This window comes from Betta splendens, chromosome 7 (assembly GCF_900634795.4).
Source record: "Betta splendens chromosome 7, fBetSpl5.4, whole genome shotgun sequence".
NCBI classification, from domain to species: Eukaryota; Metazoa; Chordata; class Actinopteri; order Anabantiformes; family Osphronemidae; genus Betta; species Betta splendens.
In genome coordinates, this window is record NC_040887.2 from 7,430,288 (window position 1) to 7,458,210 (window position 27,923).

General features: G+C 42.5%; 2 protein-coding genes and 1 long non-coding RNA gene across 4 annotated transcripts; 2 read left to right on the forward strand and 1 right to left on the reverse strand.

Annotated features, from left to right (window-relative positions):
- Positions 1-27,914, forward strand: espn (espin). 2 transcript variants are annotated; one of them, XM_055510128.1, is made up of 15 exons: positions 1-1,032; positions 1,973-2,166; positions 6,238-6,424; positions 6,603-6,785; positions 7,105-7,236; positions 7,604-7,859; positions 8,242-8,528; positions 12,148-12,309; positions 14,053-14,284; positions 14,823-14,876; positions 17,039-17,184; positions 17,429-17,806; positions 24,054-24,132; positions 24,394-24,415; positions 25,886-27,914. In XM_055510128.1, the coding sequence occupies exons 1-15, from the start codon at positions 733-735 to the stop codon at positions 26,031-26,033; spliced, it is 2,760 nt and encodes a 919-aa protein (XP_055366103.1). In that variant the 5' UTR covers positions 1-732; the 3' UTR covers positions 26,034-27,914. The 2 variants fall into 2 exon arrangements, with proteins under 2 accessions (XP_055366103.1, XP_055366104.1); XM_055510129.1 differs by lacking the exon at positions 14,823-14,876 and having other exon boundaries at positions 2-1,032.
- On the reverse strand, positions 12,513-25,171 carry LOC114859191 (uncharacterized). Its single transcript, XR_003786479.3, has 4 exons — positions 24,893-25,171; positions 24,026-24,091; positions 23,418-23,530; positions 12,513-14,860 (listed from the first exon to the last, which is right to left on the reverse strand). It is a non-coding gene; the product is annotated as an uncharacterized LOC114859191 (long non-coding RNA).
- LOC129604309 (uncharacterized) lies at positions 17,823-23,423 on the forward strand. The gene has a single exon (XM_055510130.1). The coding sequence runs from the start codon at positions 19,511-19,513 to the stop codon at positions 21,533-21,535; it is 2,025 nt and encodes a 674-aa protein (XP_055366105.1). The 5' UTR covers positions 17,823-19,510; the 3' UTR covers positions 21,536-23,423.
- Positions 27,915-27,923: the final 9 nt, after the last annotated feature.

Consider the following 27,923-nt stretch of genomic DNA (forward strand, 5'->3'; position numbering starts at 1 on the left):
AAACCTACACCAGCTACTATTTACTGTTAGTTTAACGAAAGGTCACAATAATAAACTGATGCTTATGCCGGTGAACAGTTCATCGCTGAATCTGTGGCCAATAGTTTTTAGCGGTGTTTCTGGCTGACTGACCGGAGTCAGTGGTGAATTTGTTGTGTCGGCCTATAATCTACAGTTTTAAAGTGTCTGTTCTGTCCCTTTAACTTCTGAGCCGATTTCCAGAAGCAACAACTCGCAACAGGTTGAGCGATCCTCCCCCTGATGGATTATTTAACAGGCGCTCAGTCCCATGTCGCCATATGCTACAGGAAGAAAAACACCGCGGAATGTTCGAGGGACACGAAGCAGGCAGCGTAAACAAATACAAATAGTTTACATACTACAAAAACAACCTTGGGCAGCAGCCGCTCCGCATCATGCAGGCGTCAGGCACGCGAAGGGGATAATAACGAAGGCGCATCCTCAGACAGCGCTCAGCAGGTCAGTGTCTCTCCCAGGTGCGGAACAATAGAGACTTTTTTCCACTATGTAAAACGTGTCGCTTAGTAAAATCCGCTGCTTGTGAGAGGGAACTGATTTCTCTCTGACCGCGCGGCGACATCGGAACCCACTGCCTGGAATTACCGACCGAGCGAGCAGATCCGGGGCTTCTGGAGGCGCGATGCTGATCCAGTCCGCACGGTGGACCGATTAGGCTCAACCCAGGCGACCCAGCGAGCGCGTGCAGCAGTCATGGTGGCGGAGGGGGACAGGAGCCTGATGGCCGCGAGGCACGGGGACGTGCAGACGCTCAAAGCGCAATTAGCGGCGAGGGCGCTCAGCGGCGACGTCAAGGACGCGCTGGGGGCCTCGCCGGTGCACCACGCGGCCCGGGCCGGGAAGCTGAGCTGCCTGCGCTTCCTGGTGGAGGAGGCTGGGCTGCCGGGCAACTGCGTGGCGAACAACGGAGCGAGCCCGGCGCACGATGCGGCAGCCACGGGCAACCTGGCGTGCCTGCAGTGGCTGCTGACCCAGGGAGGATGTCGGCCAGAGGTGAGTCACGGAGGGACTGTCTTAAGATGCGGTTCAGCTGTTTACCTGTCAGGTGTGAACAGCACCTGGAGATGACTTTATACCACATGAAGTAGGTGGGCAGGTTCTAAACTATTAGACACCTTACACTTAAATGTTTTATTCTAAGAATTACACTTTGTTTGTCTCTTCCACAAGCAGTCAGCTGACTGCCAATACATGTTATGTAAAGCCAATTACAATTATCAGTTCACTATAGTCCCTAAACTGTAGACAACTAATTATTTTATGTATTTTAAATGAGATCAATTATAAACATGGTTTAAAAATTCCACAGCTGCAGCTTAGCATCCAGACAAGCCATAAAACAGGCTGACTGTGGAATGACACACACTGCCTTCGGGTGCATTGACATTCACAAGAATCTCAGACATTAAGAAGCACCATAGACTGACATGATCCCGATATCACATAAAACACATGTACATTTCTGTCAGCTGGGGCACTGGAAACGCAGACTGTACCATTTGTCGCTACACTGTGTCCCGTTCCCATGGTGATGAAATATGCAAAACTGGATTTGCAAACGGAACATCCTTCATACAGTAAAACTCAGGAAGTGGACGGCGAGAACTGACAGCAGCTCAGCATGGGAGCGGGGGAGATGTTAGGTAATGAAAGCACAGTGGTTAAACCTTCATGTGATGGATTAAACCTTATGAGCTTTTATGACTCAGCTGCCTCATTGCCATGCGATGCAAAGTACTCGCACCAGGCAGCGAAAGCAGCAGGCGCTGGGAAGGGGGAGAAGTTGAAATGTGCCATGTTTACACAGAAGTAATAGTGAAATGAATTAATCACAATTTTGTCCTGAACACCCAGATGAATGTACAGACGTTTGTACAGTGTGTAGCTTTTAATGGCGGAACCCCATTCCTCTTCACTCCTCATCGATTAACAGGACCGGGACAGCTCAGGTGCCACGGTTCTGCACCTCGCGTCCCGCTTCAGCCACCACGAGATCACCGACTGGCTGCTGAAGAGCGGCGAGGTGGACCCCGGGGCCTGCACCGACACAGGGGCCCTAGCCGTGCACTACGCCGCTGCCAAGGGAGACCTGTCCTCCCTCAGGCTGCTCCTGCCGCACAGCCCAAGGCAAGAGCCACACACCTTACACCAACCTCCAAAAACTAGACATGGTCATTCTGTGAAGATGTTCCCTTCACATGAAGCTCTTTTATGTTATTTGCCCTACACTAGATGTTTGCGAAATGAATATTTTCATGAAGTTGGACACAAAGCTGTCTCAGCAGGGACAAAAGCAAAAATGAGGACAGTCATGTAATCTTTGAAACAGACAACATACAAAACAGTCCACAGTACATTACCATGTTGATTTACATTTAGTTTACATATTAAAAAGGACTGAGATAAAAAACATGCAATAACTTTAATCTGGCTTCTGTGGTCAGTTTGAACTTCTGTTTTCTCCTTGTGTTTGTGCCACTGTTCAGATTCAGATTTCAAAGGCTGCGCGGAAGCTGTCAGACATTGAAAAACGATCTGTGCAATTTCGGAGGGCAACAGGTCAACTGCTTTCTTTGCCGATGCCTCCAAATAATTTAGTGCTGATACAAAGCGTCCTGGTCAGTAGGTCAGTTCGGTCAGGCAATTTCTGTACATCACTGACGTATTAGAACTTATTGGAAACAACCTGAACTGTGCTTTCGTCATTGTGGAGCAATCGTAATACTTTGCATTCGAATCCCACCAAGAAAAACCTCTAAATGGTTTAACTTTCCCAAAATACTGCCCGGTCGCATTCCTCACGTCTGCTGCTCATGCAACGCGTCTGAAATAATCTCCATACAAAGCTGGTGCTGCTCTGTGAGATGGCGTGTGGTCCAAAACCTGAGTAGGAGCAGCGAGTCAGCAGAACTGAGTCGGTACAGATAAGTAACGGTGTGTGTGCGCATGCAAAGCCCGTGATGGATATCATCCCTAATCAGCGCAGTGACAAGTCCAGGTGTGTCTGTGGAGATAGCGCCCACCCGCGTCGACCATCTCACTGCCACGGACGCGAGTGAGGGGCTGCGAGGAGCATCGGTGGTCAAACACAGCTGTGAACACAGGCAACGCAGCAAAACAATGCCACAGACATGGTTAGATAGCGTCTGCTACAGAGAGTGAGCGCTGCGGTCAGCACAGTCCTTTGGCCGGTTTATCTGCAGCAAACACAGAGGGGGCGTGACTGGATGGGGTTCTGTGTCTTGCTCAGGGGCATCTCAGTAGCCTGGCTGTGGACTGATGCCTCCCTGCGGCGCCGACGCCAGCGGCTGCCGTTATGGCATTGCCGTTTCTGTTTTAGTCCAGTCTGTTTTTTTCGCTGCCGCAGTGGAAATGGAGACGAGCCCTCCGGCTGCACTGTGGGCGGTTTGGACCACCAGGACGAGGCGCTGGTCCGCGACCCGCACCTCCAGCGGCGCCGCCCGCTCCCCAGACGGGTGCCGAGCTGCTAAACATTTTATGAGCCCCGGGGACACTGTAGCTCGCCGATAGCCGGGCCCCATTCACTCTTCCCCGCCGCCCCCTCCCGCCGCTGCTGTTTACCGCCGTCTCCACGGCGACGCACAGTAGCGCCGACCGGCGATAACATAATGAGGAAAACAAATCCGTTTGAATAGAAGGGCTGCTTTCTACTCGCTGGTCGCATTCATTGTTCGGTGCTACAGAGAAAGCATTCTTCTCACGTGGTTTATTAGGAATACTCGTCACTGGGTCTGTAAACACGTAATCGCAACATTAATAATTTACACAATATATTAGTTCTAGTTCACACTATGTAAAGTCCATGAGGTCTGAGATTTATTTTGTGACAGAAAAAAAAATGTAGTGAAATATTACTAAAGCAGCTGGTGTGAGTCCTTTTGTGAATTTACTTATAGAACCAATGCGCAATCTTCTGACTGATGAGTGTGAACTAAACTGTAGCACATGTGCAGCTTTGCTTGCAGATCTTTTAAATGGACCCCTGTTTATCCCAGTGAGCCTACACCAACATGTTCATGTGTTGTGCCTCAGCACACGCAGCAAAGGAGAGAGCGAGAAAGCAAGAGAGCGAGAGAGAGAGAGAGAGACTACAAACAGGTTATGCAATCAATTAGTGCAGATTAAGATCTTTGGCCAAGCCATAAATCCAACGTGCAGTTCAGGAGGTTGACCTCTGCATTGGGTTATTCTAAAAAGTTAGTAGTTCAAATGTTTACAGAATTCCACATGCAAGCTATTCAGTTGCCACATTAAATTAATTGATTTAAATTCATTGATATTTCAATCTCATTCCGTTAGTGCTCTTACTTGTTAACAGTAGCTTTTACGGTGGTGACATTTATAAGTAGAATGAAGCAGGAAATAGGAGTAGAAATTTCTTTCAGCCAGTAGCTAAACAGAACTTATTTTCTCCAGCTTTAATCTTCTTTATTAACGTCTTGGATGAAAAGCCTTTTGTGTTGTTTTACAAGAGGTTTAATCTGAGGGAATGCTATCCGACATGCAACCTTCAGATGTTTGTGGGAAAAGGGCCCACAGGATTATAGCTATGGACGTAATCACAGACGTACTGTTACAGGAAAAAAGGAGTGTGACTGTGTGTAGCTGGAGTTTATCACCTAAAAGCCCAATGAGATATTCAGGACCGCATACAATGCCCCTCCTCCGTATATGTAACATTTCATCAGATTTATACACAAAACTCAGATGAGTCAAATAAACCACATCAATTCTGAACATTCTATGAGATTTCACACACAGAGCCACTGCGACACCTCCATCAAGAGGCCACTGACAACATCAGGTACTCCATCAGGCAGTCGTGGCCTTTGTTACAGTGAACATAGCAGGTACAGACAATCACTCAGGTGATCACTGGAGCCGAACTGGAAATGTATCAAATGTCTGCCGTTTCAGACATTTTTTACTTCTGGGTGACTGACAAAGTGGAACCCCTCGTGCTCGTTGCCGCTTCCGTCGTCACACCAGGGTAACCTCATTATTAGCCCTTCGAAATCCACACCCGTTACTCAAAGCACGTCTTTAACAGTGTCCGGCCCCTTTGACGTGGGAGCGTTATAAAAGCAGCGCTCTCCTCAACTTTGCCCCTCTCTCAGAGTTTGGATTTAGGGTTAGTGAACAATGTCAGTGTCCTCCAGTGCACAGAACAACTTCAGTCCACTTTGGTTACGTTGGATAATTAATGTGTCTGCTCACTTCCTGTTGAAAGAACTGCACGACTACTTCCCTCTTTATTTAAAATATTTATTAATATGAGCGTTTGTTCTTTGACAACAGAAACAGAACCGGACGTGAGTGTTTCCTTTCATGCTGCAAAAACCCAAACAGAACCCGCTGGTGTCAAACTGGCACGGAGCCACCTCCTTTAGATGAAAACTTGGCAGGGTCATGTTTGTGTCTACACGATCCCGTCCACTTTAGCCGTGCCTCTCACTTCCCTCGCCACCTTTACTCCTCCCCTTCACCTACACAGTCTGTCATGGCCACACACAGCACGTTGGGCAAAGCCAGTGGGGCCGTAAGCCTCTTAGAAGACTCGCTGCTCGTTTATCAGCGTCCAAATAAAGCTCGACCTTATGGGATTTAGGGGGGAAGTGTTTGTTCACTCCCTGACGTCCCGCTGTGACTAAAAAAGATCTGGGACAAGGAGGAATACAGGAGCTTTTCTGTGGGAGTGGCTCCGGGCGTAAAGGGGAGCGGGATTTGTCTCAGTGTCACGACTGTCTGCTCTCAAAATAACTGGGTGTTAAATTTGATAAAGGCGTGTATTCTCGTCACAGGTGCTTGGTTACGTCATTTTTTACAACATGCTGCAGCAATAGTTTAAGGCTTAAACCATTCAGGAGCCTTGGCAGACGCTAGATTCTGAATGTTTCTGGTTATATTTCTGTAGACACAATGAATACATACATTTTTTAAATATTATCAATTATAAAGTTGACATTGCACTTAGTTAATACCTTAGTTGCTTCATTTTAAAATACGTCTGGACATGGACACAATTTTAACATAGTAAACCGTGTTATTTTCTAATTTGCCAAAAAATTTATGAAGTTACAACATCATCCAGTCTAATAAATTCCCCAGTTGGGCAATGTTCCTATGAATGAATGATTGAATGAATGAATGAATTTTCCATTTCATTCTTTTCTACAGCTTTGTTAACTCCCAAACTAAAAACGGTGCCACTCCGCTCTACCTGGCCTGCCAGGAAGGCCACCTGGAGGTTGTCCAGTACCTGGTCAAGGACTGCGGGGCAGATTCGAGCATCAGGGCCAATGATGGGATGACACCGCTGCACGCTGCTGCCCAGATGGGCCACAACACAGTCATCGTTTGGCTGGTGTGTTGGAATCGGAATACGCTATCGATCAAATCTTGTGAATTGGTACTATTACATGTTTATAAGTGATGACTCTGCATTTATTATACATCATGTCTAAAACGGACGAGGTTTACATTGATTGACAACTTCCATCCAAAGTTTGCAACGTGACGGTATTGTCACCGTCCTTCCTCAGATAAGCTTCACTCAGGTCAGCCTGACAGACAGGGACGGGGACGGGGCCACTGCCATGCACTTTGCAGCGAGTCGTGGCCACGCCAAGGTGCTCAGTTGGCTGCTGCTGCACGGAGGAGAGATTGTCGCCGATAACTGGGGCGGCACCCCCCTACACGATGCTGCAGAAAATGGAGAACTAGAGGTGTGTCTTTTTTAACCATGTACTATGTATTTAAGTCAGTGAGACAGATGTACATTTTTCAGTTTTAGAAAGCCAAACAGACTTTTGGCGGTTACATATACATACACATACTGGTTAACCATCTATTTTGAATGAAGAACCTCTGCCTAATGGTTTTGCCACTACTCCATGGGTTAACCTACTGCTTTGACTAACCCTCACTTGTATTAAATCCTGGTCAGTTGGTGAGTCATTTAAGCACAAGCATAATTCTTTAATTGAATATGAAAAATAAGAATGAATGTTTTGATGTTAAATTCTGGCTCTCATTATGTTCCAGTGTTGTCAGATACTAGTGGTTAATGGGGTGGATCTGGGCATCAAGGACCAGGATGGCTTCACGGCAGCAGATCTGGCTGAATACAATGGCCACTCACAGTGTGCAAAGTATCTGCGCACCGTGGAGAATATGGTAAGAGCTGTGGCCAGTACGTCCCGCTGCAGACAATAAATTACTAAAACACGGTGGCCTCCAAGGCTTCAACCTTCCCAGTTGGTCAGAGCAGCAATGTCCCCTGTGAACTCTGGTTTCTGGAAAACACATCCCAGCCCATCTTGTGGCTTGGCTGATAGGCTTTGAGGTTTCATTAGTGTCCAGTAATCCCATAATGCTGTTGTCATGCAAATCACAAAGGAATGAGAATAGTGGGATTAAAAAACATCCCATCTGAAAAACTTAATTTAAATTCTTGAAGAGTCTTCACTGTGTTGTTCTTATGGCTGTGTGGCTCTATACATCTATATAGGTGCTTGTATTTATGAACTGTGACTCCTGACAGAGTGTGGAGCACCGCGTTTTGTCCCGGGACCCATCGACAGACCTGGAGTACAAGCAGCCAGACTCTGGGCTCTCGTCCCCCAACACCACCATGCCCCCTTCCAGACAAGTGGCACGCTATGACATCAGCTCCCCATCCAGCTCCCTGTCCAACTATGACTCAGCCAACTCCAGCCAGTCGAGCACCGGGGAGAAAAGGAGCAGCTTAACGATGTCACGAGGCCCCCCTGCTCAGCTGAACACAGTCGCACAAACAGGTCTGAAATGCATGCAGTCAAAAGCTTTACACATGTTCAGTCTATGTTTAAGCAACACAGTGATTTGAAATAATGTCAAGCATTTCTCAATTTAATGAATTAGAAATGTTGTAAGTCTGTTATAAAATTGAACTATAATCATTTCATCACGTTATTTATTTGAAGAATCAATGTTTCTTGTGTATGAACAGTGGTGCCACCCTGTACAGTTTACTAAAATCGAGCTAACAACATACATTACTGCTTCTTGTTGTGCACCGTCTCAGGTGCATGGTAAAACTGGTGCTGCACCCTAGTGGTCCATACACAGATAGAGACGTGTCCTGTAGAGGCTCACACAGTCGACAGCAACACGCCTGCATGACCCTGGTTCCTCCCGCAGGCGCGTCGGATTCGGCCATTTCAGACATGCAGGCTTACATGGACATGCTAAATCCAGAAATCGGTTCCGACGTGCCCAAGAAGGCTGCGCCACAGCCGGAGACGCCGTCCAAGCCCCCGCCGCCGCCGCCGACCTACCCGCCCCCACCTCCCCCACAGTCCCCCCCGGCGCCGCCTCCGCCCCCGGGCTACCCGGCACCACAGCCCCCGAAGGAGCCATCCTCGGCCGAGTTCCTGAAGGTGAAGAGCAACCTGCGACACGTGGAGAGCGCCGCTGGCAAGAAGCAGGTAAGAGCAGTGTCCGGAACGTCGTCTTTAGTCTTTGAGAATTACCCATATTTTTGATCCGAGTCATCAGTTGTGTTGGTTCAAGTGGCTGCAGTGCAGATATAATATAATATATAGATATAAATAAAGTCCCATCTGGCGTATAGTATGAAGATGGCAAACGTCTTTCGTATTAAAAGGGATGACGCACAACACATGGTGTTGTATTATATAGCACTAATCCTGCCATTTTTACTTGTGTACAATCAGTTGGGTAATCATTGAAAGATATTTTTATTATTAGGTATTACAAATCTAAAGAAAAATGAATCCCACCAAGCTCCATTAAATGCCATTTCCCCTTGTGTCTAATCAGTTGGGTAATTGCTTTTATGTAACTGTGTGCTTTGTCTGGGTGCCCACAATGCTGTTATTGTGTTAGCATGGCTAATGAGGCTAACGAAGATGCTCATTACTGGGGCGGTCCTTTGGGTTCTCTCACACACACACACACACACACACACACACACACACACACACACACACACACACACACACACACACACACACACACACACACACACACACACACACACACACACACACACACACACACACACACACACACACACACACACACACACACACACACACACACGTTTGATCTTAATTCCAATTAATTAATCTGGCCCCAGATCACTCAGATGTAGGGAAGTAGGAGCAATTCAATCTGGTATCAACAGTAGCTTTAGCTGCTGGTGCTCCAGCGCTGATATGGACTACATAAAAACTCATTAAGTTGTGTTCTCATTGTTAAATTCTCATTAAATTGTTGAGTTGTACAAGAAGTATTATAATGACGACAAGGTCACCCACCTAGGTGATCACTTTCACTTCATTAAGAATTTATATCCCAATAGTTACCATGCCTTCCTGAATGGTAAAACTGTGTGTCCATAGATAGATATGGATGTGATGAGTATGATGAGTATTTTTCAGCTCTCTTATAAAGTCACAGGCAGTGAAAGTGTCTCATCCAAGGTGAGCATGTGCAGTCAGGACTGTGGGGCAGAGTTTTTAATTAGTGCCGCCCCCTTTCCTCCATATGCACAGGTGACCAACCCCCACACACACTATTAAGATCAGTGCAGACTGTGTCAGTGGGAAAAACAATCTACCTTGGGCGCCATAGTAACAGGGAATGGTAACCTCATACTGGGAGAAAGCAGATCAGATGGACTGACCTCCACTGTGGAAGGATTAGAGCTCACGGTCTAGAAAACTATTCATGATTCATTGAAGGCGGTGTGGGAAATGTGTTGAAGTTATGTGTGAAGGAAAAGAAGTTTCAGGTTTTTCTAGTTTGGGACATTACAGGCTTTCACTGCTGCAGCCGCTTTTCTCACCTCATTTGTCTGCATTTGCTTTGGCCAAAGTCAAATGGTTTGTGTGAAAGCAGCCAAACAAATGACTGCTTTGCCTTCAACATTTAAAACTTGTTCAAACCCATTGGCGCCCCTTCAGAAAGCACAGGTTGGGAATTTTTCTAACATTATTGAACATTTTTTCTTATTATGTTGCTACAACCTTTTGGAAAAAGCACAAAGGTGATTTTAGAGAATTTGAGCAGAATAAGCTCCGGTGAAGGCTGCACCTGTGTCACACTACTTTGCATAGAGGCACTGGTCATAATTGGGGAGTGGTTGGTCGGTGCACAGGTAGTGACATCATTCAAACTGCTGTGGCTGGTCCTATAGCTTATTGATGAAGCCTGTGAGTAAAATGAGAGGGCAGGTAGAGTGACAGGTATTGCACTGAGTGCAGAGGAGGTGTTGCTCTGGCTCTGGTGACAGCCAGACTCTGTGCTTTGCTGAGCTTTGTGGATAAGTCACTGTCCAAAGTGGAGGCGAGCTGCTGGAGAGGATCTGTAGCGCCAAGGTAAGATGATGAAAACAAGGATTATTTCTTTTAATTAGTGGAAAATGTGATGGCATAACCTAATTCGACTAATATCCAGGTTCTGGAGCGCTATTAACTGTTATACCTTTGGCTCATCTGTGTTTTTATTCCAATGCTTGTGGTATTTTTGTGGTCTCTATATTTTTGTTGTTATTATGTAAGCACTTACATTTTTTTAGTATTTTTAAATGACAACAATAGCCTATGTATGAGCCACCGGTTGTGTAAAAACCTGAGGTTTTTACACAACCGCATGTAAACATACCATGTCAAACCACAGAGAGGCTAAGCAAACTGAGAAAGAAAACATTAGTCTATGAGTAAATACATAAGAATGAATTTACACTGACAGACGGACCTATAGATTGAGAAGAAAGGCCGTCCGTGTGGGGGCTGAGAGAGGACAGCTAAAATGCTTTGTACATTTACCATTGTTGGCCCACCTCCCCGAAGAATGACAAACCATCTGCGGCGCTGGCCTGCTCACGTTACCGTCCCTCTAACACGTCATTTCTGTAACAGCAGACATGAGTCACCAAACAAAACAGGCTTGTAAAAACTTAAAACATGATACTACAGAGGGGAGGTCAGGGACCAGCTGTCAGTTAGTTCCACTCGTGCCATCATCAGACATCTGTGCGATGTCTGAGTCTCTTGTCTGAATGTCATGAGAAGTCACAGCATCAGCAAACTTCAACATGCAAATGAAAGTCTGGATTTGAAAGGCAAACTAACAATACGTTTTCTCATAATGTGTCTAGACTTGTAGCTTTCAATGTCAAATTTTTGAAAATAGGCCTTAATTTATCATTTATGTTTTGCAGGTCAAACCAAAATAAATAAAATAAAATAGTCAAATATAGAACTTTAGAAAATTTAACAAAATGTCAAATGCAGATGATTTTTTTTATTTACAGTAGAAGTGTTTTCACAGATCAATTTGAAAGATGCTAAAAGGAGCCCAAGTGAAAGCAACCATTGGTACAATGTGTTCAGTCTGACACACTTATATTTAAAGCTAAATATACTGTAATACACTGAAAGTTTAAGTATGATATTCGACCCCACAGTTTGAGATCAATGTCGGCGCAGAAAGCGAGAGTGCTTGTGAGAATAAGCTCAGGTTAGGAACCTCTGACTCTGCTCTGTGGACCACAGTTTCTTACATTATACCCAACGTTGCATGTGAACGCTTGGCCCTGTAGTTTTCCCTGGAAACCTGAATGCTGATGTTTCTTTAGAAGTGAATAAAAGCCTTGTTCTGTTATTCAAATTAAGCTGCTTTGGTCACACAAAAAAGCTTACATGGCAGCAAAAACTACCCGCTGTGCGCCACAAAAGGCAGGTTTCCGCCTAAAGCTCAGCTGTTACATTTACATTACATGTACATTTCCCAGAACGTGCAAGATTCTGTTCGTCAACTAAATGTGTGACGCAATTTCATTTCATATTTTTATTTGATATATGTGTTTTTTATTCAAGCTGCAGCTTGATATTTTTAAAAATGTTTCATAAAATATCAAAAGACGTCTCTAAATGTCCAAAGGTGCCAAACCATTTCCCTGTCTGAATGGATTTTACATTTTTCTTCTGAAATCTGTGCTTATTGATGGAAAACGAGGATAGCTTAAATGGTGCGAAGCCACATTTCTCTTTATTACTCCATTTTTCTTGCCCTAAGCGGACGGCTCCCGGGGAGACTCACGAGAAACTGCGGCGGGTGGATTCAAACAGGAAGTCAAGGTGCTTCAACAAGCAACCCAGCACTGGGGACTACTACAAAACCCTGGGCAGCGACACGGCCGAGCCCCGCGGGAGCAAAGGCATGGCGCCAAACGAGGAGGTAGGCCACATATCTGCTGTTGAGAACAGTGGCCTCAATTTAATGAGAAAAGTCATTATTTACATTATATATTGTAATAATTATCATTTTCTTAAAACGCTGTAAAATTCTCTCACTTTCAGTAAATATACAAAAGCTTCGTCCTGATGATTAAATGGACAGGGTTCGTTTTAACCTACGAATAGTTTTTTTTTTCATTTCCAATAGTTTATGACTGGGCTGTTTTTCCTTTTAATCCTTTCGGTTGTGTGGGCACATCAGCTCCATATAAGGTCATTTTTCAGTTTGACTGGGTGTCTCTTGGCATTAGGTTACAATAATGATGACTGGACTATTTGCCTGTGCATTATTCCATTCAGCATGTTACATAATCCTACATAACCTTTGAGCTTTTGTTTGCCACCTGATGCAAACTGCCCCCTCATTTCCATTCCTTTCAGTCTCTGTACAATCTTTCTACAGAGCCAACACCAGGATAAACTCGGGACAATCTAACATGAAAGCAGGTGTCAATTAACCAAATTTTATATTTTAGCTAAAGGATATTTTTATCCTTAAAGCTGGTAAAGCTTATCCTGACTGTGCTGTTGGTTATAATTTTGATTTGAATGTTTGGAACTGTACCTGGAAAAAGCTATACAAAGTGAAAGAGTTCATTTCCTTCACTGCATTCAAAATATTTGTAATTTCCTCCTCCACTGTCACTGAGTCACTGTTTGTGACTTCATGTATTCCTCATGAATACTAGTTTAACTATCCATTTGTTCCCACCTGCCACCAGAAGAATTGGCCTTTTAAGAGACTCATCAGTGTCCCAGGAGAGCGGTTCTCATAATCTCATGGGTATCAGGGGTGGGGGTGTTCTGTGTGATATTGGGTATAATCCACATTGAGCCAATTAAGGCCTCAGTGGAGCCCCTCCTGGTCTCAAAGGCGCCCTAGCAGATGGATCCGCTAATCAGCAGAAGCAATGGCACGTGCTGCTAACACCCATCTGGACACAGCCCTCTCCCCAACTCTCTGGGGGGTTTGGAAAGAAAAGGGGGCGACAATGATGAGCACACGTCTGAGGAATAAAGGAGGGCGGGGTGGAGTTAAATGTCACGGTCCATTAACTGGCTTCCAGCAGAGGTCTGGCATGCTTTCAGAGCGTGTCAGACGCGTGCAGGTCGGGATGGGGGGGGGGGTTAAGGCGCGGGGGTTAAAGCCCTATCACTTGCAGTGGCAGATGGCTTCTTGACACGGTTTTCCCTCAGAGTTGCTCCCTTGAGATTAGGTCATATTGGCTCTGTTATTAGCAACAGGGCATTATGTCTTATGAGTTGATTACATTGCCAAGTGGCAGAGGGATCTAACAGGGCTGCGTACATCTGTCACTGCTGACTGTGTGCAAGAATGTAACGCTTGCTCAGCCAGCAGGAGCTTCAGCTGGCATGCCATTACATGGAGAGAACAAGCTCACTGTCAATATCTAAGAATTTCTTTATACAAAGCAAATCTTGATTATTTATAAAACCATCCACTTATTAAAAATGCAATGAAAAATTATTATTATTAATATTATTTGTATTATTATTTTTAAAGTCATGTAGTTAAAGCATGACTGCATGAGCTCAGTTAGCAGCATTCAAATATTGGTCAACACAGTAACACAGGAATTTGGTTTGTAGAAAAAAAAAACTTGGAAAGACGACTAAATGAAGATGATGTGTATAAAGTGACTCCTTGTCTGTCCCTGACCAGGGCTCTGCGTTGTTGGAGGAGCCTACCGACGGCCCGGCCCACAGCTCTGAGAATGGTGCCACGGAGCAATCAGTCCCACCCCCACCTCCGCCTCCTCCGCCCCCTCTTCCCCCTAGCAACCCAGTGTCAACACCCCCTCCGCCTCCTCCGTTGCCCCCGGAGACGCCAACCACCCAGAGCAATGCCATTACCAACTCCTCCGACCAGAGACGCCCATCTTCCTCATCAGGAAGTGAGTTCCCCAACTTGATTTGACTCCTTCTCCATCCTTTGTTTCGCTTCATTTCCTACTTTTGTATTCTGGTTCTAAACTCAATAAAACATCTGCTCTTATTATAAAATCATTTTCCCAGTGAAAGCTTTGCTTATACTTATTGTAGTGACATTATAATTAATACAGAGCACACTCCTTGGGTAAAAATTAATTAACCCTGCACTAGTCCCTAAATACATTACAAATTAATGATGTTGGGCTTCAATTACTTCGAGAACTGGTTTAGTGTTCAGCCATTTCCTTAAGTGTGCGCTGCCCTGGATTGTGCCGTCTGAAAGTGTACATCAAAATTTCAACTGTGGAAAGTTGTGAGCTTTTAACCTTGAAGTAAATTAACAGTTCACCTAAATCTTAAAGAAACATGTCTCTGCTCAAACGAGACCTCCTTTCTTCATGCAAACTCTTTAACGCACATCTGTTTCTCTTCCTCGCTTCATCTCCACCTGCTTTCCTCTTTTCTTCGGGCATGGTCTGTCCTCACTGCTGCCCTGTCAAGGCGGGGACACCTCTGCCTCTCAAGCAGAGGGAGGGGCACTAAGACAGATGAAGAGTAAGTACATCGCTGTTAAATCAAGTCATTCTGTCACAGGTCATATGGCAGAGTCACACATTTACCATTAGGAACAGCTATTTAGCGGTTATGTAGCCTGATCGACACATAAGGAGACATACTGTACAGTATGGACACAAGAAATGAAGACTTTGCAGTTTTAACGCCATACTTCATAATGTTTAGTTTTTACCATAGCTAGAAGTTTAATATACGAGTGACAACCAGCAACCTGTTAAGATGTAAACTTTTAATTGCTTTTTTAAACAGACCTCTCCCACATAGCCTACGGTTTCATCCATTTATGCACCAGCTGTTTCCTTATAGCAGAATAGTAATAAAATAATTAGGCCTGAAAAGCCTGTAAAGATGACTACAAAGCTAAAAGCCAACACAGAGATGATACTGATAATGCTGCTTAAATGTTGCAATTAGCAAACATCTTTATTTAGTTTAACAGTTGGTTTAGACAGCACAGATACAAAAATGCGACTGCTTTAGAAAGTCTAAACCAGAGCACCAAACCTTGGGCTATGATTTCATCACAGAAGTCTATTTGTCAATGTTCCTTAGCTGCCAACACTCCACCCTCCTTTACACTCACTGTGACAGAAGGTACACACACACGCACACCCTTTAATTCAAAAGCATATTCACCAGATGTATGTGCTCCAACCGCATTCAAGACTTATACGCCTTAAATGCGTCTGATTTTGGATCATGAACTTTTCTGAAGCTCTGCAGGACACTTTTAAAACAATGGGCGACGGTAGGATGGTTATATTTTGAAAAAAAAAGAAATAGTTTCTCTTGTGCATTTTTGGCGTTTACATTTTTTAATCAATTGCTTAATTCGATTTTAAGAATGACAATGTTTACAGGAGTTTGATTAGGTGATAAGGATTCATGAAATTATTGCCATGAATTTGATGAAGAGCCAAGTGTGTCAGTCTTCAGTAGCACTTAGTTTTCATCGGCAGCCTTGTTATAGACAATGGCGTTGGGGGCGTCCTTCATCAGTCTCTGTCTATGTGTAATCCGGTAAATGAAAGGTGAGAGCATATGCATGTCATTAACGTGTTTATGAGTCAATTGTGTGCCAGGTTTGTTGATGGCAGACTAACAAGCTGCAAGCAAAGGAGGGCGACGTCCGTGTGTATGAGCGTGCATGTGTGTTAATTCCTGGCCAGCTTGCCAGTGGCTCGCTGTCACTTCCAGTTACTGGTGATTCCTTTAGATTTCCCCCAACTGTGATGATGGGTCTTTAATAGAAGGCTATTCTCGCCTCCCGGAGAGAGAGAGAGAAAGAGGGAGAACAGTGAGCAGGAGCACTGGGCTAGCAAAGCTTCGCGTCCAGTTGGACCCGGTTGTGCTCGCTTAAGGGAGAAGCTCTGCAAGGAGGACGCTTTAACATTGCCCAAATAGAAAATGGATGATCAGTGAGGCTGTAAGAAAATTCAAATCTCTGGAGGTTTACATTTTTTAAAACAGGTGAGGTCTATATATTGTATTGAGGCTATAATGTGTAAAATGTAAAATTACCTATAATATATATACCTGCATTGTTATTTTTCCCTTTTTTGGTATTTTATTTCACTGGCTCTGGAGTTTGCTGTTTGACCTGTATATTATTATTACATGTTGCTGTTCCACGTTTTTTTAAAGTAATGAATGTGGCTACTTCTAGAATGTATGCGCAACCTTTCCTATATGAAATTACTATTTTTCCTCTATTTTTCGATGTAAAAAGAATATTTGCAGTAATTAGCAATTAGGACCGCAGTTGAATGTTTTGCAGTGCTCACTGTTATAATCAGAATCCCTGGAAACTTGTGTTGAATATATTGCGACATACAGACAGTTGTAGCTTTGCTGGGTAAATAATAAAAATAAACAACAATTAAAAAAAGACGGAGACAAACAATACTTTAAAAAGCAAACCTAAACAGAACATACAGTGACTCAGGACACCATAATGTCCAACTCCAGGTTAGCATTGTTACCTGGCTGATGGAATAAAATATTTAAAGGCTGAAATGCCACCCAACTCCTCGCTTACTGGCCTCCAGTGTATCTCTCCCACTCTCTCCATTTCTCTTCCTCCGTACGCTGCTTTTCTTTCGAGCTGGTTTCACTTTTCTGCTTCATCCTTTTGTCTGCAGGCACGAAATCTTTCAACATGATGTCCCCCACTGGTGACAACTCAGAGCTGCTGGCAGAGATCAAAGCCGGGAAGAGCCTCAAACCTACGCCTCACAGTAAAGGCTACACCACTGTCTTTTCCAACAGCGGACCAACAGGCAGTAATGTAGGTCCACGATTCATTTTATCCAACAAAATAAATATAGACATATATATATATATATATATATATATATATATATATAGATATATATATATATATATATATATATATATATATATATATATATATATATATATATATATATATATATATATATATATATATATATATATATATATATATATATATATAGACATGGCTCATGGTTTTAAACTTATTGGTTATCTGTGTGTTCATTTTCCTTCAGGAAAACACCACATCGTCTCCACCAGAGACCCGCACACCTAGTCCATCACCCAAACCACCCTCCCCACCGCCATCCAGTAAATCTGCTGCCTCTCTCCCCTCTACCCCAAGCCCCAGCCCCAGTCCGACTGGTTCTGGATCTGCCAGGTCCATGTCAACGTCTGCAAGCTATGAGAAATTGCCCTCCAACGCTATGCTCAACGGCACCTGTGGGGAAACGGGTGGAGCTGAGCCGGAAAGGAAGACTAGCCTTGCAGACATAGAAGCCCTAGTGCCCACTCACGATGAACAGGGAAAAGCAATCCCAGAATGGAAGAGACAGGTGATGGTGCGAAAGCTTCAGGCCAAGATGCAGGAGGAGGAAGAGCACAAGCGTAAGGTAGGAACGATGTTTTATATAAGTTTAGACATTTGGTCATGCCTTCGCTATCCCATTTGTGGTTCTGTAAATTTAATATGGTCCATCCCTGGTGATTCATGACTGGATTCATGATTGAAACAGTTAACACAAAATGGATAGCCAGTGCTTGGAATGAAGTGTGCGTTTGTGTGATAATGAGCAATTATCTTATACAGATGTTTTTATATATTTATGCTTGCATGACAGTCTTTAGCTTTCTTTTTTTCGACATGACTCCCGACAGTCGAACATTAAGTGAGAGTCAAGTTCCCACGATCCAAACAGTCCCAACATTACTGAACAAGAGAACAAGTACAGTACTTGTTTTCACAACAAATGCAATGTCCCCAGTTACTCTGAGCATAAGGCAAATATTTTGTCAAAAAGCTTTGTTTCTAAATTTGATTTTATGGCTGACTTGTTTTTAACAGAGAGTGATAGTGTGTATTTTGATACCTTATTAATTAGTCATTTATATTATGGGTATCTAAACATTTGTCGGCCTCATAATATAAGAAGGACTCAATGTCAAGTATTTAAATGTTACCCCTGTAATTAAGAGGCTATAAGCTGATGTAAAGTATAATAAGCCAACTGTGTTGAGCATCAGTAGACCCAGATATTCCCGTGTTCACTAACTTTTGGTTTTACTTCAGACATGTTTGCATGGTTTTGTTCCAGATGTAGCGCGTTTAATGGTGATGGCTTTTGAAGTGCAGTGAAGTAAGAACGTTGCTACAAGGCCCATCACAGCATTAACACGCTGGACTAACATACTCCCAGTGTGGCCTACTGCTGATGGAGTTTTGCAGCTTCAAGTTGTTACATGCTGATTCAGTGGTGTGATGCTGGGCCCATTCACACTACAGGTCAAATAACAAACGCAATAAAAGTTGTAAAAACACAATAGTACAAACTAAATTTGTAAAGTACTTTAAAGTACTTCTAAGTTTACAAATAAATTATGTGCAATTATTTTGTTTTTGCAAAAATGACACATCTCTGTTAAAGTGTAACTTCACATCAAGTCCCGCACAAACATTTTTTTCTTACTCTGCCCTCCCTGGGTTGAGAGTGTCAACGATGCTGCACCTTTTACTGCACCCAGTGTGGATTTCTATGCCTCTGGGGTGTGGACTGAAGGGCATCTGTTGCACTGGCACCAGTACCCAACAGTGATGTAACACTGTACCAAAGTCCAGCGTTACATCACATTTGGGTTGCAGACAAAACAGTAGCAGGATGAATTTTTTCCACAGTTGGGGTGGCATTAAAAATTACTAGTGCAGTATAACCTAAACAACTTATAAGGGGACTGAGAGGAAATGAGCAAATATGGACGTCAAGCATAAAGTGCCTAAACATGTACAAATGCAACACACAAAAAGAACAAAGCTTTCACTTTTCTCTTGGACTCAAAAGTTAAGTAGAAAGTTTTGTGCTTCTAATAAGGCTGTGCCATTGCACCACTAAATCCATGTAAAACCAGTGTGTCAGGATGGATTTGCACTGAATTGTGAGTTCACACCAGGAACTTCAAGCTGAAGGAATCCCTCCCTTTTTTTCTTGTCTTTTGGTCTCCTTTGACTTCTGATTTAGTTTGCGGCTAGTGGGCACTACCAGCCTCAGGAATGGCACTACTCCCATGTTCACAATGCCATTTTGGGCCCATTTGGGGAACTGATGACAGAGGATGACCTAAACCGTATTGAGAAGCAAATTGAGAACCTGCAGGTCATGCATAAGGTCTCAGAAGTTGAAAAGGAGCTTGAACAACTAGAGCAGGAGCTTCACCAGCTGCTACCGGTTTCTGCTGCCCTCAATCAAGGCCACTTCTCAGTTAATCCAAAGCAGGTTCATGGCCAAGCTGAAGATCTTCCTGCCTGGTGCAGCAACATTTCTACTCTACTTAAGAGTATGGCTATTCTTCTTGCCACCCTGGGCGGTAAAGAGATAGACATCTTGGATCTTATATGTCCTACGTCTTCTCAAGACACCGCAGTGAGTACAGGTCATTCTGAAACAGCAGTGTCAGCTGGCACTGGACCCATTGGACGGTCTCAGTCCTTCTCAACCAGAGAGGAAGTGGAGAAGGAGATAAAGCAGTGTGGAGTTTCAGTGAAGAACCTCAAAGCCAATTATGAAATTCAATCACAGTCTGTAGACAACAAAGCAAACTGGTCATACAAACGTAAGCGGTCACTCCCTGTGATAAGTGAGTCAAGTTACCCCCCAGAGACAGTTCTTGAGGAAGATGTGCCTTGCTCGTCTGCCATAATTCTTGAGCCCAGTACAAATGGAGATCTGGCGCCAGCGGCGGAATCATTGCCACTTGTTGAGGAACCAGTTATCATTCCATCTCATGCTCCCAAGACATACGAATCCTCCGAGGAAGTTGCTCCAACCAACATTCAACAGTTCACCCCAGATCATTCCGCCGGTCGTACTTTAAATAATGACCAACTAACAAGAAGCCTGGAGGTGCAGACAGACATAAGCTATGTCCAGGAATGCATTGAAATGAGGAAAGAGAGAATTGTCTTCTTGTTTCTTGAACACTGGCGTAAGTACACCATCTCTGAATCTTATCGGACTAAATACACTGGCAGGAAGGGTCCTCATCTAGATGTCGGCTGGGAGGACTACAACCAGTTTAGTGCACAGCATGGTGGGGAGATGAGAAGTGAGGATGACAAACTCTTCCTTTTCATGAAGTCAAAGCAAGTGGTCGGAAATCTAATTGGCCACTGGAGGACAATCATGAGTCAAGTGCCCACACGACAGATCCGCAGGTTGAGTCGGGCCCAGATGATCTACTGGCCAGAGCATTTCTTGCCACACATCAACGGGTCACCTGTGAGCTATGAAAACCTAACGCTTGACCTTTTCATGCTCGGATACTTCCAGCTGCTGGAAATGGACATGTCGCGCAATGAGCGCAAATTCCGTCACCTCCTGTGCTACGAGATGTTTGACCGCCTTGGCAGCCACAAATGGGAAGTGATCAGAGAGTTTCACAAGGACGTCATGGAGGAAATTGAGAGAGGGAAGCGTGACTGGGCAGATGGCTTTGAGGACATAAAACTCAAGTATTTTGGAGACTTGGATGAAGTGGGAGGTGTGATGACAGACTCCCTATGTTCTATGTTTCCTGACACGTCCCCTTTAGAACTACAGGAATCTCTTCCTCCCCCACCTTCTCATCCCCCACCCCCTCCACCAACAACACATCCTGCACAACCACCTCCAAATGTACAACAGTCAACTACACCACCACCACATGCTTCCCCTCCAGATTCACAATCAGATCTTTTCCCATCATCACTGTCATCTCCTGCAGCCCAGAATGGTGCTTTGGATGTAAAAGCCAGTGAGCAGATGCCATCGGGTGAGGCTGTGGCTTACAATGGGAACAATCCATATCAGGACCAAGCACCTGAACTTGTGCGAATCCCTAATGCAACAGCTAAAGACCAGACACCACAGAAGACTTCAGAAAATGCAAAACCAGATCCATTAAACAATGTAACACCAGTTAATATCAAAGAGGAATCTCATGGCAATAAGATACTCAAAGATGAACCAAATGAAGACTCAATTAAAGCAATCTATGAATTAAAAGAGTTTAGTAATGAAGAAATCATCAGATACATTGATAGAAGCTTTGCTTTTTGGAAAGAAAAGGAAGCTGAGCTTTTTGATATCTAACAACTTAATCAAGTTCTCAGATAAGGGCAGAAGGTAAACAGATCCACACAGTGGGATGTGCTGAGAGGGGGAGAATTACCTAGGTGTTTTAGTGTTCAGGCCATGTCATATAACATCATTCAACCTTTGCATTTGCATAAGCAGATAGAAAGAGAGCCTGGGTCCGAATTTAAATAATGCTGAACCAAATGTTTGATTCGCCATTCAATTGTTTTCCCCAGATAATTTAGAAACGAAGGACATGACAGGTTAAACTCTAAACATTTGGTTTTTATGACTTCAGGCTGCTTTCTGTGTTTCAGACGTCAAGCATCTCAGGGAGGTAAGGGATTTACTCAGGAAAGCATTAGTTAGTTTGGCCCTCGGGTGTTTAAACATCAAGTTTAATTCTTTTTGCTAAAGTTTCTGGTTCCAGTTACATGTTGATAAATGGCCCTTATTTGCAAATCTAACTTTGTTTTTTGCTCACGTCATGTGTGCCTGTCAGTATACACACAACAGTATAGAACATGTTTTGAATTTCATCCTTTCATCATTGCTCTCAAAAAATAAGAAAAACTTACAATGCTGTCTTAAAACTTAAACAGCAAAGTATGACTGTGTATATGATCGCTGATGCCCCCTAGTTTGTTTACCACTTTTATAACGAGAGATTTGTTAAAAAAACTTAATGTTTGCTCCTTACTTTATTTGTACATTGCGGTTATGAATAAAGTCTGACATTTTGTGATTATGGGGTTTCAGTACCTCTTTCTTACATAGATTTACTGGTCGCTACTCTAACAAGTCTTTCAAATAACAATTGGCAATTAGTTCAATGTAATATTACTATAATCATATTTTACAGGACATTGTTTCAATAACAAGACTGTAATTCATCTTCCTGCTCCCTGTACCATTAAACCACTGTGAATCACAGAGCGTCTAATCCTTCACGTTGACATTAGTAGCTATGAAGGACCACGCTACTCTGATAATGCGTCTTCTCCAGCATCAAGATTACCTACAAATAACCGTCTTAGCACCACCCGCTGTCATGCTATCTGTGGCTTACAGGAGCCATAAGGAGGTTACAGTGAATCTTAGCTAAACAGTCAGCTGCAAACTTAGAGGCAAATGCATATTGCCACAAAAATCAAACCTGATCACAACTAGAACTCCTGTCTATCGAATTTCTATCTAATACGGAGCTTGCAGTTTCTTTCTTGCTAAGAAAGTCCTCCATACGGTATCTTATCCTAGATACTTGTATTCCTGTTTTTTAGAAGATTGAAGGTCGAATCATAACATGTCCACAGTCTTCTAGTCTTTTAAACCTTTGCCCCATGTGTGTTCCTGCTTATGTACTAAGACTTTTGTATCGGTTCCAGCTTCAATAAATACCACAATCTAGTTTCTTACTCATTCCGTTAATTCCCGATGGTTTGGAGCCACATTGCATTAAACCCAATCCAGACCATAAAAGAGAGATGCAGCATTGTTCTTTCATAAATACTGTTCTCACTGGAACGCAAACAAATAATCACTGTTTCTTGCCAATAAGCTATTATTTATAAAACAAAAGAGCAGAACTGTAACACGGTGTTCTCTAGACTGATGAGTAATGTAATGAGAGTTAGATGAGCAGTGTGCAGTAGAGGCACTGTTAGGTCTACACAATTCTTAATCACTGTGTGTAACTTGGGACAAATAGCTGGACTGAACATCATCTTAACAAGCTGGGTTAAAATAATGAATAACCCTTTTGCAGTGTTCATAGTATTCATATCTAATTTGTCATTATTGCTAGACCATTATAATTTGAGATTTTTGTTTTATTTTTTTTTCCTTGCCCTTAATTCCCAAGGGACTCATTAAAGATACATTGTGTAAATAATCTTACCTGGATTCACGTTGTAAATGCAAGAGGAATGCAAACGGGTAATGTATCTTGTCAGGTAAAGAAACGAAATCCAAGATGGCTTTCTCTGCACCTGCTTCACCTCCAGTTACAGCCTGCAACAGTGAAATGGATCCAGTTACTGTATGTGTGTCATGTCTAAGAAAACACCCCTTTTTCACTTTAAAGAAACAAGAGAGGAGGCTCTATTGTGATGTGTTTGCTGTTGTCTATCGCCTGAATCCATAGTCTAGTCTCCTCCACCTGTTTGATTTAAGGAGTTTATTTACTTCCTGTATTCATGACATTTGATTGAATTCATTATCTCTGAATATGTAATATTATAGAAAACTGAACATTTCAGCTAAGATAATACACTTTTAGAATAAAGGTTATGGTAAATATATGCTCCTGTAGTGTATAACAGGAGGAGTGATGCGGCAATGCATTTAGGTCAAGTAATTATGTACTAGCATACAAAATACATAGCATAACTCAGTTCTTAAATTAACCTCATTAATTTGGAGTGTGATCTCTGCACAAACAGATAAGATGATGCAGAGCTGGAGAGCTGAACTGCTACTACAAAGCTTAACTGTATGGGCCCTTACCTTCTTATGCCCCTCTGTCCGTCTGCAGGTTGAAGAGGAGGAAGCACGCTTGGCATCGATGCCAGCCTGGAGAAGAGACATGATGAAGAAGAAGATGGACGAAGAGAGGTAATTATCAAAGATTCTCATCTGATTCTCATTTATCATGTTTATTTTATAGCCTAAGCCAGAAGGGGAAACTGTGCTTAATGCACTTGGACACAGTTAATTAACAGTTTCCTTAAAGAAAAAATGTGTTGTGTATATCTGTTCTATTGTCATATTTGTTATATAACACTACTTATTAGTAGGTCAAACGTGATTGCTTATTACTAATGTATTGCTGTTTAAAATATTTACACATTTTCTCTTTGCACTTACGTCCTCCTGGTGTGACAGGGAGCAGCGGAGGTAAGAAAACATACTCTTTTACACATAGAAATGCTTATAGTTCATCAGGCTTATGAAAATGATGTTCAATGATATTTTTATTTTAAAATAGTATAATAGAAATAGATATTTTATTTTTTAAAATATTTTTATTAATTTATAACTGTAGACTATTACTCCAATCAAGGTCTCAAGCTAGTGCTCAGGAGAATGCCCCATGCCTTCACATTAAGGCAATAATGAACACTGGTACAAAGAGCAACAACAAAGACCACACACACTAAATAACTACAAATTAATGACTAGATATTGGTCCAAGTCAAAACGCAGGCAAGTATAAAAAGCACCAAAGTTGGGGTTTGTTATAAATAGACTATGGCCGCTAGAGGGCGTGTTTACTTTTTCGCCAACCAAACTAAAAACTATAAATATTTTAGACAAGCTAACTAGCATTAATTCAGTGAGCGCACTTCACTGCTACAAACAAAACGGTCTCACCTACAAGTCTTCAGAATATTGTAGAGTGGGACTGAATGAGGAATAAATAATGTTCCACACACCAAATCATGACGCCAACCATGTTTTCAACTTCACGCTAAATTGAATTTAGCCACGACTGCCGCGCTTCCGGTACAGGTGTTTTTAAATTACGGCCAATCACATGGGATTCTAGTGATGACGCAATGACGCACAGAGAGGCGCTGGTATTTATCTGTCACCTTCCCGAACGGCTGACAGACTATGCTTGTCTGTTTATAGTGAAAAGATTCACATTATAAAAAAACAAAAAATAATGCACTTCATTAAATAAACTTGGAATTTATTTTATTTAGTATGTCACTGTATTTTTAACAGTATATATTTCACATTAGCAATATAAAATAGCAAAAGTATGCAGTCTAAAAACAATGTGCACAATTAAGAGTCTGACCATAAAACAATCTAAACCAATTAAGAAAACTTAAAGATGATATGATATAATATATCACATATTTCCTGTCTAATATTAGCATGAATCCCTTTGTCAAAAGTTTCCATTGGCATCATATGTAAGTATTTGTCTGGCATTTATTTTTATGGTAGGTTGTAATGAACCGTTCTGAATTAAGCTTTATATTGTTTTTACACTAAATGTCTGCTGTGTTTTCCTAACATTACAATCTATGTTTATTCCGGAACGAGTTTATTCCAATTTTCACCCGTGGTTGGAAAAAAATGCAAAGTGCGAAAAAATGCAAAAACTTGCTAATTTGTTTAATTTACCTTGCTTTGTAAAGGGGAAAAGATGTTCTCTTTTTTTGCGGAAACTCACACACAAACCCAATACAACATATATAATCAATATAATAATAATTATAGACATAACATTTAATTACAACTGGTTTCTGTATTTGTTTTTTTTGTTTTTTTGTTTTTAGGAAAACTTCCTATACAATATATACTTCTAAGTTGTGTTGACGCTTCTCTCTGCTTTTTCATGGATGTGTCCAGAAAAGTCGAGGAGGAGGCCAAACAGGCCAAAGAAATGGAGGAGAAAACAGAGATGGAGCGACTACGGACCCTAGGCTACGACGAGACCAAGCTGGCTCCCTGGCAACGGCAGATCATCCTGAAGAAAGGGGATAACGCCAAACAGTGAACTGGGTTGTCGTCCCCTTCCTCTCCCCCAGCAGTTCACACCCTCACACCCCCTCCCACGGCCAGAACGCTCCCCCCTCCATCCGGCTCTTTACAGCGGGCAGCAGGAAACAGCTTTTGTCCTCTAAACTCTTTCTTACTGATCGGCTTCCACAAACCCAGGACCGTGCTGCGGTTGCTGCTGTCTTGGGTTTAACGCTCAGAAACATGATCTCCTGTTGAAAGTCTCACGGACAGAAACATCTGATGTTTTAGCAACTGTTATAAGATGCGTTGGGTCTTCTGTTTAAAGCTTTTGCTATGAATGCATGAGTCCTAAACTAAGGTTATCTGTAGAATACTTCTAATGACTTTTTAAATCAGCTGATAGGTTAAAGGGGGGTAAATGTGAGCATGTTTGACATGGGACATTCATTCTCTTTATTAGCCACACTCACCACTAAGTAATACAAGGAGAAGTAGCTCCCTAACATTGTTTTCATTTAAACAAGGCTGAACATACAGTACGCTGAGGCCCATCACACCCTGAAGCAGCTAATGCATCCTGTACGTAGACAGTATCACATCTTTATCATGTTGTGTAATTAGTCGTGAGATTTTGTATGAAGCTCATAGAAGCACTGCCAGAACATATTTAAGGTAACATAACAGTTGTGTTTTTGTGTAAATCAGATGTTATCAATCAATGCCGCAATGTTCCAACTAAATTTTTCTATATATGATCTGAATGTTGAAATGTGTATGTGTCGAGTAATGCAGAAGTGTATCAAGGATGGATTCAAATTAAACACATCTGACCCTACATCCGTAACACAAACAAGGTCAGCGAAGACGCACAGTGGGAATATGCTCCTGTGACGTATCTGTCTGAACAGGCAGCATCTCATCTGCACAAGTTCAATACGGTCAAGGCAGAGAAGAGACATCATTTATACTGTGTCCTTTTTTCGGCCTTTGTCACACTTAACTGGAGAATAAATGTTTGATGAACAGATCGGCTTACAGAAGGCAGCCAGCAACAGCTATAATATTAATACTGGCCTGTTTCTTAGATGATGCCGGTTGTGGCTTTATAATCTGCAGCCCCTAGTGTAAAGTAGAACACCTGATGTCTTTGGTCAAACACTGCAGCGTAGTTGTGTACGCATTACACTGCATAGTTTAATCAAACATACTCATTTAAATGACTACTTTCATTTATTTATCCCAGGTTTCACACACAGGTTCATCAGTTTGGGTCTAAATATGAAAATGTTGCAAAACCCCCGTATTTATGGTAGAATTCTGTTTACTGTGTGTATGATGGATGCTCATCGTTATAAAAGTAGGGAACTGAGCATGCACATGTTATTGTGAAAGACAAGGTAATGGTTCGGGAATTATTTGAAGATAATTAAATTCACTTTCATCAGATGCCATATGATGCTGAAATTGAAGATGATGTGAACATCTTTGCCATTTATTATAGCTATACAGTATATAAAAATATATAAAATCTGTGTACATAGTGACTGTATCAGATTTTTGTCACTTCGTTATTTCCATATTGCATTATATTACATGTTTTCACCCTTGGTTGGAAAGGATGTTGGCTAATTTATGTATATTATATTTTCTGACTATTAAAAATTAAGGCAATAAATCCATAATCAACAGTGTTCAGAATGTGGTTTTGCTACTTATAATGGTATCATAAATATCAATGTGGTTTAAAAGTAATACATTGATGACAATTGGCATCAGTGACTAGTCTGTAGTACGTCATATTGGCCACGAGATGGCGCTAGATTTGTAATTGTTGGCAATTTGGGGCATTGCGTGTCAACAAATGAATAAACACGGGAAACAAGGATATCTGACGTTTTAAGAATGTATTTCATCATGCACGTTT